Raw genomic sequence first — 14,487 nt, forward strand, 5'->3', positions numbered from 1 at the left:
AGCATGAGCTGTTTGCTGTAAAAAGTAATAGCACACTTCGCCACAGTAAACTGAACACATTGATGTTTTTATTTTCATTTTCTCACTAAGTATGTAGGAGTTGAAAGGAACCGAAGTTTTGAGGAGAACTTGATATGATTGCCTGATAGATAAATAAATAATGACAACATCTAAAGTGTGCTCGCCTTATAGGCGAGCACACAATTACATATATCATACGTTTATTATATAAAGTTTTTTTGTGTACTTACGTATATCATACGTCTATTATATAAAGTATTTTTGTGTACTTACATATATAATAAGTATATTATATACAGAATATATGTGTACTTACATATATTATAAGTCTCAGTTGTGCACGTTGCATCACGTGCACGCGACTCGTTGTAATGAATGCATTGCTGCACGGCTGCTGCGACCTGAGACAGAGAGGTTGTTAGCTTGTAGATCAGTGATCTGAGACAGAGAGGTTGTTAGCTTGTAGATCAGTGATCAGAGACAGAGAGGTTGTTAGCTTGTAGATCAGTGATCAGAGACAGAGAGGTTGTTAGCTTGTAGATCAGTGATCAGAGACAGAGAGGTTGTTAGCTTGTAGATCAGTGATCAGAGACAGAGAGGTTGTTAGCTTGTAGATCAGTGATCTGAGAAAAGAAAGGTTGTTAGCTTGTAGATCAGTGATCTGAGACAGAGAGGTGGTTAGCTTGTAGATCAGTGATCTGAGACAGAGAGGTTGTTAGCTTGTAGATCAGTGATCAGAGACAGAGAGGTTGTTAGCTTGTAGATCAGTGATCAGAGACAGAGAGGTTGTTAGCTTGTAGATCAGTGATCAGAGACAGAGAGGTTGTTAGCTTGTAGATCAGTGATCTGAGAAAAGAAAGGTTGTTAGCTTGTAGATCAGTGATCTGAGACAGAGAGGTGGTTAGCTTGTAGATCAGTGATCTGAGACAGAGAGGTTGTTAGCTTGTAGATCAGTGATCTGAGACAGAGAGGTTGTTAGCTTGTAGATCAGTGATTTTAGGGAGGACACACATCTTCATACTGTGGAGTAATTTTACACACCAGTGAGTATTAACTCATTCCCTGCCAGGCCCGATAGTCCCAAGATTATTCCAATGTCTTTCCCCGCCAGGCCCGATAGACCCGAGAATTTAAAAAAAAAAATTTAAAAAAAATTTTGAAAAATTTTTTTTGACCCCAAAAAATGGAGTAGGCATGATAGCAATCGCGAAATTGCATGTTTAACCCCCATAGCAACCCCATCTTTCAAGCATGGCAGCCATTTTGGCAGCCATCTTTGTTAAACATAGTGGCTGTTATCTCATGAATGCCTGAACGGATTTCCATTCGGATTTTTTTGTTTGAAAGCTGTGAGCAATGTGGACACACGTGGTGCATTATCTAGGCATGGGTGTGCATGATCCGTGCACACCCAATTACATGGAAGTCTATGGAGACGAATGGCAGGTGGGAGTACGGAGGTATGTTAAAATGGCGGTCAATGTGTTAATGAGTATTTTTACTCATGTGTTAATGAGTATTTTTACTCACCAGAGAGTATTAATGAGTATTTTTTTACTCCTGTGTTAATGAGTATTTTTACTCACCAGAGACTTGTACTTTCTCTGCAGGAGTTTCAGCACTACAGTCCTGCTGTAGTAGCCATGCTGAGAGAGAGAGAGAGAGAGAGAGAGAGAGAGAGATATTACATTCCTTAAATTAAAAGTGTCCATTTAGATATCTGACTTTGTGTATTTTCTACGCTGATCATTGTTATAGTTGTATATAGGGGTGGGCGATATGGAAAAATACAATATCACGATACACGATTTTATCACAATTCTTTTTTCACTTTGGTTTTATGGTTAATTTTCAAGTTACTTGACAAAAACTAGACTCTCTGGGTTCCTTTTGGGAGTAACTCTGACAGTATACAAATGAAACCAAATGGACCCTTATGGGTCCATTTGGTTTCATTTGTATACTGTCAGAGTTAAGTGGAGTGACATTTTAAAGTGTGAGAACTACTGATCTAGACCAAAATGCAGGTTCAAATTGAATTCTGCAAATGAATCTCTGTATTAACGATTAAACAAGATTTTTTATAATGCTCAATCAATTGTATCACGACATAACAATATCTCTGAAAAGGTATATCGTGGAGACATTGTATCGTCTCAACGATAATTATCACCACCATAAAAGCATCTTTCTTTTCTTTTTCCTTAATGCATTGCCGAAAGATCGGATCGGGAAGGATCGGGATCGAATCGGGAGCAAAAATATGTGATCGAGATCAGGAGCAAAAAAACGTGATCGGGGCATCCCGATGAGAGTTTCTTCTTTTGGAACAAACACAAAGTCTTGTAAAACAAAATAAATAGTTTCCTAGTATTTTTGGAAAAATTACATCATACATTATTTGTCCACACTGAAAATAGACAAAATATATGTTTATTGGTATGACCATGAGGGGCCGCATAGACATGCCGAAGGGGCCGCAGGCTGAATAGCGCTGCCCTATATACCAGTGTTTCTCAACTACTGTGCCTGGGGACCTTTGGTGTGCCCCTGAGAAGGGTCAAGTGTGCTCCTTGAAACTGCTTGAAAGCCAGTATTGCTATTTATCATTTTAAAAAATTATTTAAACTAGTGAAAACAGCTGATCTACAGGCGTTGTGTGCTTGTAGATCGGCTGTTTTCACTACTGTTGTGCGACAGCCTTGTATGATGAAGCAGGGCTTTACTTTGCAAAGAAACGTACACATTTGAAACTTGGAGATACAAGGTTTCTTCCCGACAGTGACGATATTTACATCCCTGTATTATGTTGGTGTGCACATGGATTCTTGGGACATGAAGTGTGCCCAAGCAGAAAAAAAGGTTGAGAAACACTGCTATATACTAGCTGCACGCTTGACACATTGTTCAGTGTACACGTGACCTGAAGAAGGCCAGAGAGGCCCAAACGTTGTGGTTTTATACCGCTTGGTTAATAAAACTAGCCCTTACCCGTTCAAAGATATGAGCTCCAAAATGATGTGCAGTGTGTGGGTTATGGGATGTGCACTGTGCATACAGTATATGAGGGATGGAAAGTAACTTTAACTGGTGCTTGCATGATAATATGTAGGAGCATCAATGTAAGAAATACCCGTTTCGTTTAATGGCTACCCCCCCCCCCCCCCCCCAGCCCGCCCGCCCACCCGCCCACCCGCCTGCGCACACACCCGCCTGCCTGCACACACACACACACACACAGAGAGAGCTGGTTAAACATGTTGCCTCATGCTAGATGCAGAATAGATGTGCCTCATGCTAGATGCAGAATAGATAGTAGATACACCATAGAAATGCTAATATACAGTATATGATTTGTGAAAGTGACAAACGGGCTTCACAGTTATGTTAGGTGTGTTCATATGCTAATGGTGATGCGATTTCAGATCAATTGCTCCAGCCACTGAGGAGAAACGCTGTTTCAGACAGACAGACAGACAGACAGACACTCACTCACTCACTCACTCACTCAGACATTCGCTCAGACATTCGCATAGATGATTTGGGGAGCATTTAAGACAGTGTGCGGATCTATCATTTCCTTCAGGTTTCCATCTTTGATCCCCAGCACCCGTCGCAATAATGTGGATGTGCAGAACGCCTTACCATCCACGTCTTAAACCAGCTGGCTTTGATGTCCAGCAAGGTGAGGAGATGGACGGGCTGCAGACGCCTCTCTGGACCCCCTGTGGAGGATGCACCCTGGTGTGAGGACATCTCTGGACCCCCTGAGGATGCACCCTGCTGGGGCTTGGAGGACCTCTCTGAACCCCCTGTGGAGGATGCACCTTGCTGGGGCTGGGAGGACCTCTCTGGACCCCCTGTGGAGGATGCACCCTGGTGTGAGGACCTCTCTGGACCCCCTGTGGAGGATGCACCCTGGTGTGAGGACATCTCTGGACCCCCTGAGGATGCACCCTGCTGGGGCTTGGAGGACCTCTCTGTCCCCCCTGTGGAGGATGCACCTTGCTGGGGCTGGGAGGACCTCTCTGGACCCCCTGTGGAGGATGCACCCTGCTGGGAGGACCTCTCTGGACCCCCTGAGGAGGATGCACCCTGCTCAGGCTGGGAGGACAGCAGTGCCAGGGTGCTTTCTATGATCTCCTCCATGTACCTGGACAGACAACACACAGGTGTTAACATGGAGCGCCACGGCCCCGCTGAGATGTCTGGCTACCATGGTAACCGATAGCCCCCGCTTTGCGGAAGCCGCCTGTGAGCTAAAAACAACATTTCCCATGACTCCTAGTGAGAATAGCATTCCGCGGATATCCGATTCTCATTGCTTTGTGTACAAACTCGCTGCAGGTGGGCATCAAGAAGTAGTGAAAATAGCCGATCTACAAGCTCACAAGCGCACTTTTTTTTGCTTGCTATTTGTTGACGGACTATAAACCGCAGTTTGTTTGTTTTTTCCATGTTTTGAACCTTGCGGCCTATACAAAGATGCGGTAGATTTTTATAGCTAACGGCCACCAGGTGGCAGGGGCGCTCTAGCAGGAAGCAGGGACTTTGTAGCGTGCAATGGTGTGAATCGCATCTCCCACAGCTCCTGCAGAGATAACTCCTAAATGCAAAAATAAGCACACTACATGCTCACAAATTGAACCAACGCGGTAATATTCTTACATAAACAAGCTTAACTTCGATTTCTGGCCGTTCAGAATGTCAAAAGATGCTAAAGACATGAAACGGCGGACGAAACCACCTCCGCAGATATCGTGGCCTACATCGGCGGCCGAAGCCTCGCTTGGTAGTGACTCCGCTTGCCCGTCATCGCCGCCCCCGGCCGACGATGCGCTACCGCCCGCGCCATCCCGCGGCGGCTTAAAAATGGAAATAGCAGGAAGCAGGAAGGACACCTGCGGCTTATAGTCAATTGTGGCCTGTATACTATATACACATTAGTTTTTCGTTCTAAATTTAGCAGGTGCGGCATATATTCAGGTGCGGCTTATAGTCCAGCAATTACGGTATGTCCATGAATTGAGTACCAAGGACCTCCTTTTAGTCAGGGTGTTTAACTGTACTACATGTTTGTATTGTATTGACTATACTAGTACTGTTCTCCATTTTTGTCTAATAAAATATTCAATCAATCAAAAACTCACGTATTTCTCCTCAAGGACACATCACTACAGCTCACTGCTCACTTACTTCTCGGGGTGTCGGATCCAGAAGGTGGTGACGTCTTTCTGGAACTCATTCATCAGGCGGAGCTGGAGAGAGAGAGAGAGAGAGAGAGAGAGAGAGAGAGAGAGAGAGAGAGAGAGAGAGAGAGAGAGAGAGAGAGAGAGTATGCCTGGTTGTCATGGTGACCCCGCTGTTAGCCACACCCACATTGTTGGGTGAATGTTTTTTTTTGTATTTTTTTGGTAAAGGGGAGGGGATGATTATATGTCATTTAATCAGTGTTTTTCAGTTGGGGCTTTCAGCTTTCAGGAAGAAACCAAAAATACACAGGGAAGGCAAATCTGTCACAATATAACCCCACCCAGTGGTCTATTAGAGTAATGTTAACTCCATAGACAGTTTGTATGTAACAATGTTCTGCCCTACATGCGCTTTCGTGGTTTTCCTAATTATCTGACTGCACTGATATTGTTTATGTCCTTTGTACAAGGCATTCTTGTACTTCTGCTTATGTGGACATAAATAAACATTTCAAATGTGTGTGTGTGTGTGTGTGTGTGTGTGTGTGTGTGTGTGCGTGTGTGCGTGCGTGCGTGCGTGCGTGCGTGCGTGCGTGCGTGCATGCATGCATGCGTGTGTGTGTACGTGCGTGCACCTGTTTGAGCAGACAGCAGATGGTGTGTGTGTTGACGTCCAGAGCAGCTGACCCCGTTGGAAAGGTCAACTTGTTGGACAGGAAGTTACACTGGACACTTTGGGCTGAGAAGATACACACAGGAAGTTACACACTGTCAACATTGTGTAGATCTCTAGTTTAGGACCAGCTTACCTAGACTGGTGTAGATCTCTAGTTTAGGACTATCTTACCTAGACTGGTGTAGATATCTCTAGTTTAGGACTACCTTACCTAGACTGGTGTACATCTCTAGTTTAGGACCAGCTTACCTAGACTGGTGTACATCTCTAGTTTAGGACTATCTTACCTAGACTGGTGTAGATATCTCTAGTTTAGGACTACCTTACCTAGACTGGTGTACATCTCTAGTTTAGGACCAGCTTACCTAGACTGGTGTAGATCTCTAGTTTAGGACTATCTTACCTAGACTGGTGTAGATATCTCTAGTTTAGGACTACCTTACCTAGACTGGTGTACATCTCTAGTTTAGGACCAGCTTACCTAGACTGGTGTACATCTCTAGTTTAGGACCAGCTTACCTAGACTGGTGTACATCTCTAGTTTAGGACCAGCTTACCTAGACTGGTGTAGATCTCTCTGGTGACGTTCAGAGGAGACGAGGAGAAGGTTTTGGAGAAGAACCGAAGAACTTTATCCTGGGGGACAGGAAGCAGGAAGTAGGGGGACAGGAAGCAGAAAGTGAGACACAGGCATTTGCATCTGCACAGAACGCGACAATGGAATCCGTAGGTTACGGGGGTGAATAAATTAGAAGCCGCGGCTTGTGATTGGCTGAACCGGAGGTCGGGAGCGCTCCGCTGTTCACTTGGACCGCGCGAAGGTGCCGAAAGTCGGGGGGACAAAGATTTACTATTCTGTCCCACAGTGTATGTAACTCGGACGGCGCTGAGTCGGCTCATGTGACCTTCACAACACTTGACATGGTGACTAGCTCACTACTGTCTCACGTGGCTCAAGGTGGCCTGAAACGAGCAGGGTTATGATGTCAGAGGGTAGGGGCTATGATGTCAGAGTGGGAGGGGATATGATAAAAGGGGCGTGGCCAGTACTCACAGAGAGGGCGGGGTCAGGGTCGCTCAGAGCAGCGGTGAGGTTCTTACTGAGCGCGCTCCAACTCTCACTGCTCAGCACGTCAGAGGGCGGGGCCTGACACAACGCCTGGAGAGCTTCCCACCGCACCTGGAACCATAGATATATAAACCAGTAAGACTCCCTAATCGGGAGATAAGTGACCGTAGGTGGCTTATCTCCACAAATAGGGCAAAAATGTGTTTTTCCAAAATCTTCCTGATCCATGTTGATGACATGAGTGTAGACATGCTGTGTAGTGATATTCGTGATTAATAATGACAAGTAACACGCCGCAAGGGCGAGAAGCGACCGTCAACTTCCCCCAACACACACACACACACACACACACACACACACAGGCTTGAGGGGACATTACATAGACTTCCATTCATTTTCTGTGGACTTACCCTAACCTCTATCCCTAAACCTAACCCCTAACCCTAACCCTAACCCTAACCCTAACCCTAACCCTAAACCTAACCCCTAAACCTTGTGGGGACCTACTATTGGATCCCCACAATGTCTATTTCTCCAATTCTACTATCGTTGTGGGGACATGTGGTCCCCACAAAGTAATAAAAACAAGCACACACACACACACACACACACACACACACGCACACGCACACACACGCGCGTTCGGTGTCTGTGAATGGCACAGCCCATCAGTGACACAGCACAGACCCATGTGAGTGGGTGTTACGCCAAATGTGTTGTTGCTTACAACTTTTTTGACATTGGCGCGCACATCGAACACGCACGCGTGCGTTAAGTTTAATGGATTTAATATCGGTATCCAAAGTGATAAGACTAAGAGTGTCTGCTAAATGCCTAAATTGTAAACTATAAATTGTAAAATGTTGCCTTTATGCTGTTGAAATGAGCTTTACAAAGAACATGGCCTTGCCCTGCCCAATAAGAACATCTTGCAGTCCAACAAAGTTCTGATGGACACTGCTGAAGTTCTGAATGACATCTCATTAAGTTCTGATGACATTATTAAAGGACAACTTTGTTTTTTTACAACAAGTGTTCATAGTTTAGATTGTAATTAGAGAAAAGAAAAATAGAGAAATGTTTCATTTACTTCGTTCTATTGTTTTTTATTTATTTTTTTAACGTGGGGGCATGCATACGCAAGTGGCTAAATATGTCTTTTTAGACACAATAAGCCTGCAATTTCTTTTTTGCTATTTACAGTAACCCCAGAAGTCACATCTGCCCATGAAAGATTGTGGTGCATCTTGGGAATGGGCTTATTCTGTGTAAAAAGACATATTTAGCCACTTGTATGCATGCCCCCAGCCACTGAAATCATAATAATTAAAATCTCTAAAACGATAGGAAGCAGTAAACATTTTAACTCTCATCTTTTATATTCTTTAATTACTATCTAAAATGTGAACCCTTGTTGTAAACAATCTAAGTTGTCATTTAAGTTCTGATGGTCCCTGCTGAAGTTCTGAAGGACATTTCATTGAGTATGTTTTGGGTCTATAAATGAACAGATTATCAGATTATAGGTTGTGTCTATAATTAAACAGAAATGCTTATTTCTACCTCTTTAGGCCGACTGGGGTCCAGGTTTTCAGCCAGAACTTGTAGCTGTTCTTGTTTGATGAACGCATAGCTCTGAAAAGGAAAGGAAAAATAAATGAAATTGTTACATCACATAGAAAACAGGCACACAGCCATAAGTGTGAGAGACAAAAAAAATACAAATAAAGTTTAGTCAGTTCTCACATCTATACAAATCACATCCATCCATCCATCCATAGATCCATCCATCCATCCATCTTCCACTATTTATTTTGAGATTTTCATGAGCTGTATGCCCCCCCCCCCATGACAGACATCAAACAGGTCGTTGTCTTTGATGCTAACGAGGTGTGCACAACCCCCCTTTGAAGTTCAAAGGGAGCAATTAAGAGCTTTGGCTGAGCTCCCCCCTCCACTGTTTCTGTTGATTTTCAAAAGTTAGACCTACCCCCTCCTCCGTCTTGCATTGATTTCATTGGCTGGTACGCCAAGATACCATATCAAGTTAAGCGTCATATGACAACACCAGACAAGAGAACCAGTCCGCTCAGAGAGTGGGCGGGTCTATGGGCTGGAGCCAGGCAAGTGTATGGGTAGTGAATGGGTAGTGTAGTATATCTATGGTATAGAGGAGTGGTGCATGGGTAGTGCAGTCTATGAGGAATGGGAGGATCCCAACCCTAGCGGTGCAGTGCACTATGGGTAGTGTAGTCTATGAGGACCTGGTTGAAGGAGGAGTCGCTGTCGGAACAGTTGTCCATCATGGTGGTGGCTCCGCCGCCTCCTCTGTGCTGCGTCCTTAGCCCCGCCCCCTCTTCGTACTGATTGGTGAGAGACTCGATCACCTGATGCATGGAGGCCTTCAATGAGCCAATCATCTGGTGGTACCTGCACACACACACACACACCTTCATTAAGCCAATCATCTGGTCGTACCTGCACACACACACACGCGCGCGCACAAGCATGCACGCATGCACACACGCTTGCATGCACGCACGCTTGCACGCACGCACGCTTGCATGCACGCACACACACACACTTAGAAACAAGCTCCAAAAAAACTGCGATTCACAACTACTAATATTTACAAGCGACTTTACAGAAAAACAAGACCAAAGTCGCTTACAATAAGCAGACCTGGCAACACTGGTGTAAAGGGTGGTTCATACTCCAACTAGGGCTGTCATGATTATGACATTTTACATGACGATTAATTGTCACTCAAATAATTGTGATTAACGATTTAATTGTGTTTTTGTCGTTGACAATCACATTTCTGTTTGGCTTGTAGGCTTTGAAGTTGCACCTGGCAATTATGACACATAACCTAAATATATAAAGAAATGAAGGACATATTTGACAACTTTACACTTTGAAAGGAACATTGATAGTGGAAATAGCCGATCTACAAGCTCACAACGCATCACATCGCGACGCGTTGTGAGCTAAGCTTGTAGATCTGCTATTCCCACTGTTTTTGGAAATGTTTGAAAATGTGATAATTTTTCAACATGTAAACGATTACGACGATAATTACAAAATAATTGCGATTATGTCAAATAATGGCGATTAGACGATTATGTAATAATTGTGACAGCTCTAGTAAAGGGTGATTTTGGTGTAAAGGGTGGTTCATACTCACTGCGGCGATGTTCTGGTTGTCCTGGTGATGGCGCTGATGAGCGTGTCGTGGGCGGAGCTCACAGCGTGTCCGTCATCTCCTCTGACGACGCACTTCTCCGTCTCCGCCTCCACCACGGCAGCCAATGAGCTCTCGACGTACCGCCGCACGTACTTGACGAACTCGTAGCTAGGAGACCAGAGAGTGTGTTGAACACAAACGTACCCACCATGAATGTCACATTTTATTGTTTTTTGGTCTTCCCAGTGTCTCTTCCAGCCCCCAAAAAATAAACATTCATTAACTCTAAGCCTTGGCTTTCATTTCAGTGATTTTCTGAATGGGCGGGTCTGAACGGTACTCTTTTGAAATCGAGCCCTTGTTTATGTCACAAGCCCTTCTTTATGTCACAAAGGGGATCATTTCCTATTGGGCCCCCTCGAGAAGGGAGAGGTACTTTTTGGGAGGCTATATTCTATTGACACTTTATATATGAGGTGGAACCATGAGGTAAAGTGGTACTAGAATTGCCTTGGATTGGATTGACTCTACGTGGTTCTCATCGTGGTACCATGCTAATCTTCTCTGTATCGTTCCAATTTTAGCCCAAAAACAGCCAATTATACAGTGCCCCGTTGTCTCATCATGGTACCATGTTAATCTTCTCTGTATCGTTCTAATTTTAGCCCAAAGACAGCACCCTGTTGCCAACAAAGGGCATTTTAGTATTGATTCTGAAATGGCTTGGAATTAGAGACAGACAGAACATGAAATTTAAATATCCGAGTGGTTGTTTAGGCTAAAACCTGTATAAAACCGTATTATGGACCAATATTTATATAAAATATATATTTAAAGGAGTAGTTCACCCCCAAAATGACACTTTTTCTATTGATTACTCATGCCATGGAGACTAAATAATTAAGTTAAATTATATTGTGTTGTATTTGTTGCATTCCTAAGACAACAATAAAATAAAGATTATAGTAAATCTACCTGCATTGATTCTGGATGGGGACCCAAATGCATTACTCCCATTCCGGGTCCCCATCTGGAATCAATGGGGGTAAATTTATCATAATATGTTTTGTCTTAGGAATGTGACACATACACAGAAATATTATTGAACTCAAGTCTCCCACTTTCCTAGTTTTTACCACTTATATTTACATATGTGTGATAGTTTTTAGGGGTTATATGTACATACTTTACAAACATTTATATTGACATAATTGTGGTATTTATATTTACATACTTGTGGTAAATTTACATTGACGTACTTGTGGTAGTTTTTGTCGGTTTCTTCTAGATGCAGCAGCATGTCTTCTGCTGACTGGACAGAGGGGGCGCCAGTGATGCGGTCCTGAACGCTCTGCAGCAGCTGTCTGAGGAGACCCGCAAGCTCCGCCTCCTCCTCCGCTGACAGCTGAGACATGATTGACAGCGCCCCCTGGAGGATTGGAGGAGGAAAAAATAAACATCTCATGATCACTGAAATTGTTTGTCAGGCGCCTGCTGACCTACTGGTCCAGGTGCATACCACTTAGGCATTGCCAGGCGGCGGCGCCGGTTCGATTCCCGATCCGGACGACCTTTGCCGCGTGTCGCTCCCCATCTCTCCCCCGATTTCCTGTCAGTCCTATCAATAAAGGCATTCTTAGATGTGGGCCCTGACAGTAAATCTAGCCAAGACAATGATATTCCAAAAAAGACATAACCACATACACCAACAATTCTTTCTAAATGTTACAGCACTAGAACACACAAAACTATACATACCTTGGCCTAAACCTCAGTAGCACAGGAAACTTCAACAAAGCTGCAAACGACCTGAGAGAAAAGGCGAGAAGGGCTTTCTATGCCATCAAAAGGAATGTAAAGCTAGACATCCCAATAAAAATCTGGTTAAAGATATTAGTTTTAATTATTTGTTAGAACCCATCTCCCTTTATGGCTGTGAGATCTGGGGTCCCCTTGCCAACCAAGATTTTGAAAAAACGGGACAAACACCTAACCGAGACTCTGCATGCATGCAGAAGTATGCAAATCCATCCTCCGCACCTCACGGACAACAGCAAACAATGCTTGCAGGGCAGAATTAGGACGATACCCACTCATTGTCAAAGTAAAAAAGAGAGCACTTAAATTGTATAACCACCTAAAAGAAAGCCACTCAGACATGCTTCACAACATAGCCCTCAACCATAGTGAAAACCTACAGGGATGCCCACTCAGTCAGCTGGCCCAGAAAAAAAGAAAGAAAAGAAGAAAGAAAGCTACCTGACATACTGGAAAGAGACAACCCAAAACCCAAGCAAAATGTAATGCTATCTAGCACTAAAAAGAGAATATACATTGTCAGAGGATCTGAGCACAGTAAACAGCCCAAAACTTAGGAAAGCTTTGACTAGGTACAGACTCAGCGAACACAGCCTTGCAATAGAGAAAGGCCGCCACAGACCCCACTTCCGAGCACCCACTGCACAAAAAATGTGGTGGAAACAGAGCTACACTTTCTAACCACCTGCCCACTATACCAAGACATCAGAGACAGACACATACTTCCCACAGATTACATACACTCGAAGTGAGTTTGAAAACTCCCATACATACTGGGAGACAACAAAAAAAACTCCCTTACATACTGGGCGAAATACAACAATGAGCACAGCAGCAATATTTGAGAACTGTTGAGATAAAAGGGCCAAAGGCTATAGAGAATGGAATACAACTACCCTAAGGTCTACAAACCATTGAACGGCATCCAGACCTACTGCACATAGTATACACTACAGTACAGAGCTACAAACATGTTTCTTTTCTTTCATTTGTATGCTATTGACATCGTATTGAGACAAAGATAAATGCTGCTATTTGTTCCAAAAAGCTTCATACCCTGTATATACTGTACATAACTACACAATGTGACATAGCTTTGTTTACACAATGCTGTACCCCTCCAACTGTATATATGTTCTGTTTACACAATGCTGTACCCCTCCAACTGTATATATGTTCTGTTTACACAATGCTGTACCCCTCCAACTGTATATATGTTCTGTTTACACAATGCTGTACCCCTCCAACTGTATGTTCTGTTTACACAATGCTGTACCCCTCCAACTGTATATGTTCTGTTTACACAATGCTGTACCTCTTCCAACTGTATATATATTCCCCTTTAACAACAGTTTATTATATTTTGACCCTTGCTTTGGCAATGTAAACGTATGTTTTCTCATGCCAATAAAACGCCTTTAAATTTAACTTAAATTATTACAGGGAGTCTATGCGCGTGCGTGAGCCTCAAAGCTAGAGGTGTGTGCGTGTGGTGTGTGTGTTAACTTGCTTAGCATTAGCTTTAGCCTATCCACCTCATTCACGCACGCCATCAAAAGAAAGCACCGTGCGCAAGTGTTTAAATCCTCAGCCAGTTATAAACCATATGAAAACAAATAAACATCAGAAGTAAACAGTAATAAAAGCGTAATCAGTCATAAAATGTTGTTACTCACTGTACACACGCTACACAGGATTACCAGCCCGTCGCCATGGAAACCATTGCAGGGTTGCCAGGCTCTGTGAGAAACAGGCGGCCAGGTCCAGACCAGTGGTGGAAAAAGTAGTTCACCCCCAGTAGTAGTTTTCTTTTTTTTCCCTGTTGATTACTCATGGCATGTGGACTTGAGTTCAATAATATATATTATTATTATTATTATTTTTTTTTGTTTTTTGTCGCATTCCTAATACACATTTTTGATTATAGTAAATGTACCCCTTCATGCATTTGGGTCTCCATCCATAATCAATGGGGGTAAATGTATTGTAATCAAATTATTAGCTTAGGAATGTGACAAACACAAAAAACTTTATTGTATTATTGATTATTGAAAATATTATTGAACTCAAGTCTCTATGGCATGAGTGTCAATAGAAAGTTTTGGGCCCGGTGAAGTTGGTGAACTAGCCTACTCCTTTAAGTAAAAGTATCATCAACATCAATACTCTGCTGCAAGTAAAAGTCCGGAATTTAAAATGTACTTGAGTAAAACTACAAACATGTAGGCTAGTATCAAAATGTACTTAAATAAAGTACCAAAAGTAAAAGTACAAATATTTTGAAAATAGCAGATCTAGAAGCTCATAATGTGTTGCATCACGACACATTGTGAGCTTGTAGATCTGCTATTTTAAAACTGTCAGCATGTAAATAATTAAGTAACTAGTTACCAAAGCTGTCAAATAATTATAGTGGAGTAAAAGTACAATATTTAGATCCGAGATGTAGGAGTAGAAGTAAAATATTGGAAATTGGGAATACTCAAGGTAGGCTAAAGTACAAATACCTCAAAATTGTACTTAG

The 14,487-nt window shown here is 43.1% G+C and overlaps 1 protein-coding gene across 1 annotated transcript in view; it reads right to left on the reverse strand.

The window, feature by feature from the left end:
* Nucleotides 1-13,657, reverse strand: part of LOC308300770 (protein broad-minded-like) — an 86,971-nt gene extending 73,314 nt beyond the window's left edge. The window contains exons 1-11 of the mRNA XM_080744671.1: nucleotides 13,640-13,657; nucleotides 11,405-11,574; nucleotides 10,146-10,313; nucleotides 9,223-9,388; nucleotides 8,522-8,593; nucleotides 6,944-7,069; nucleotides 6,447-6,525; nucleotides 5,849-5,952; nucleotides 5,218-5,279; nucleotides 3,667-4,174; nucleotides 1,608-1,667 (exon numbers count right to left, since the gene is read on the reverse strand). Coding sequence (XP_080600797.1) covers nucleotides 1,608-1,667; nucleotides 3,667-4,174; nucleotides 5,218-5,279; nucleotides 5,849-5,952; nucleotides 6,447-6,525; nucleotides 6,944-7,069; nucleotides 8,522-8,593; nucleotides 9,223-9,388; nucleotides 10,146-10,313; nucleotides 11,405-11,559 — 1,500 coding nt within the window. The 5' untranslated portion in view covers nucleotides 11,560-11,574; nucleotides 13,640-13,657. The remainder of the gene's footprint in view (nucleotides 1-1,607; nucleotides 1,668-3,666; nucleotides 4,175-5,217; nucleotides 5,280-5,848; nucleotides 5,953-6,446; nucleotides 6,526-6,943; nucleotides 7,070-8,521; nucleotides 8,594-9,222; nucleotides 9,389-10,145; nucleotides 10,314-11,404; nucleotides 11,575-13,639) is intronic.
* Nucleotides 13,658-14,487: the final 830 nt, after the last annotated feature.

Source organism: Nannobrachium achirus, assembly GCF_963921795.1.
Source record: "Nannobrachium achirus genome assembly, chromosome: 16".
Taxonomy (NCBI): domain Eukaryota; kingdom Metazoa; phylum Chordata; class Actinopteri; order Myctophiformes; family Myctophidae; genus Nannobrachium; species Nannobrachium achirus.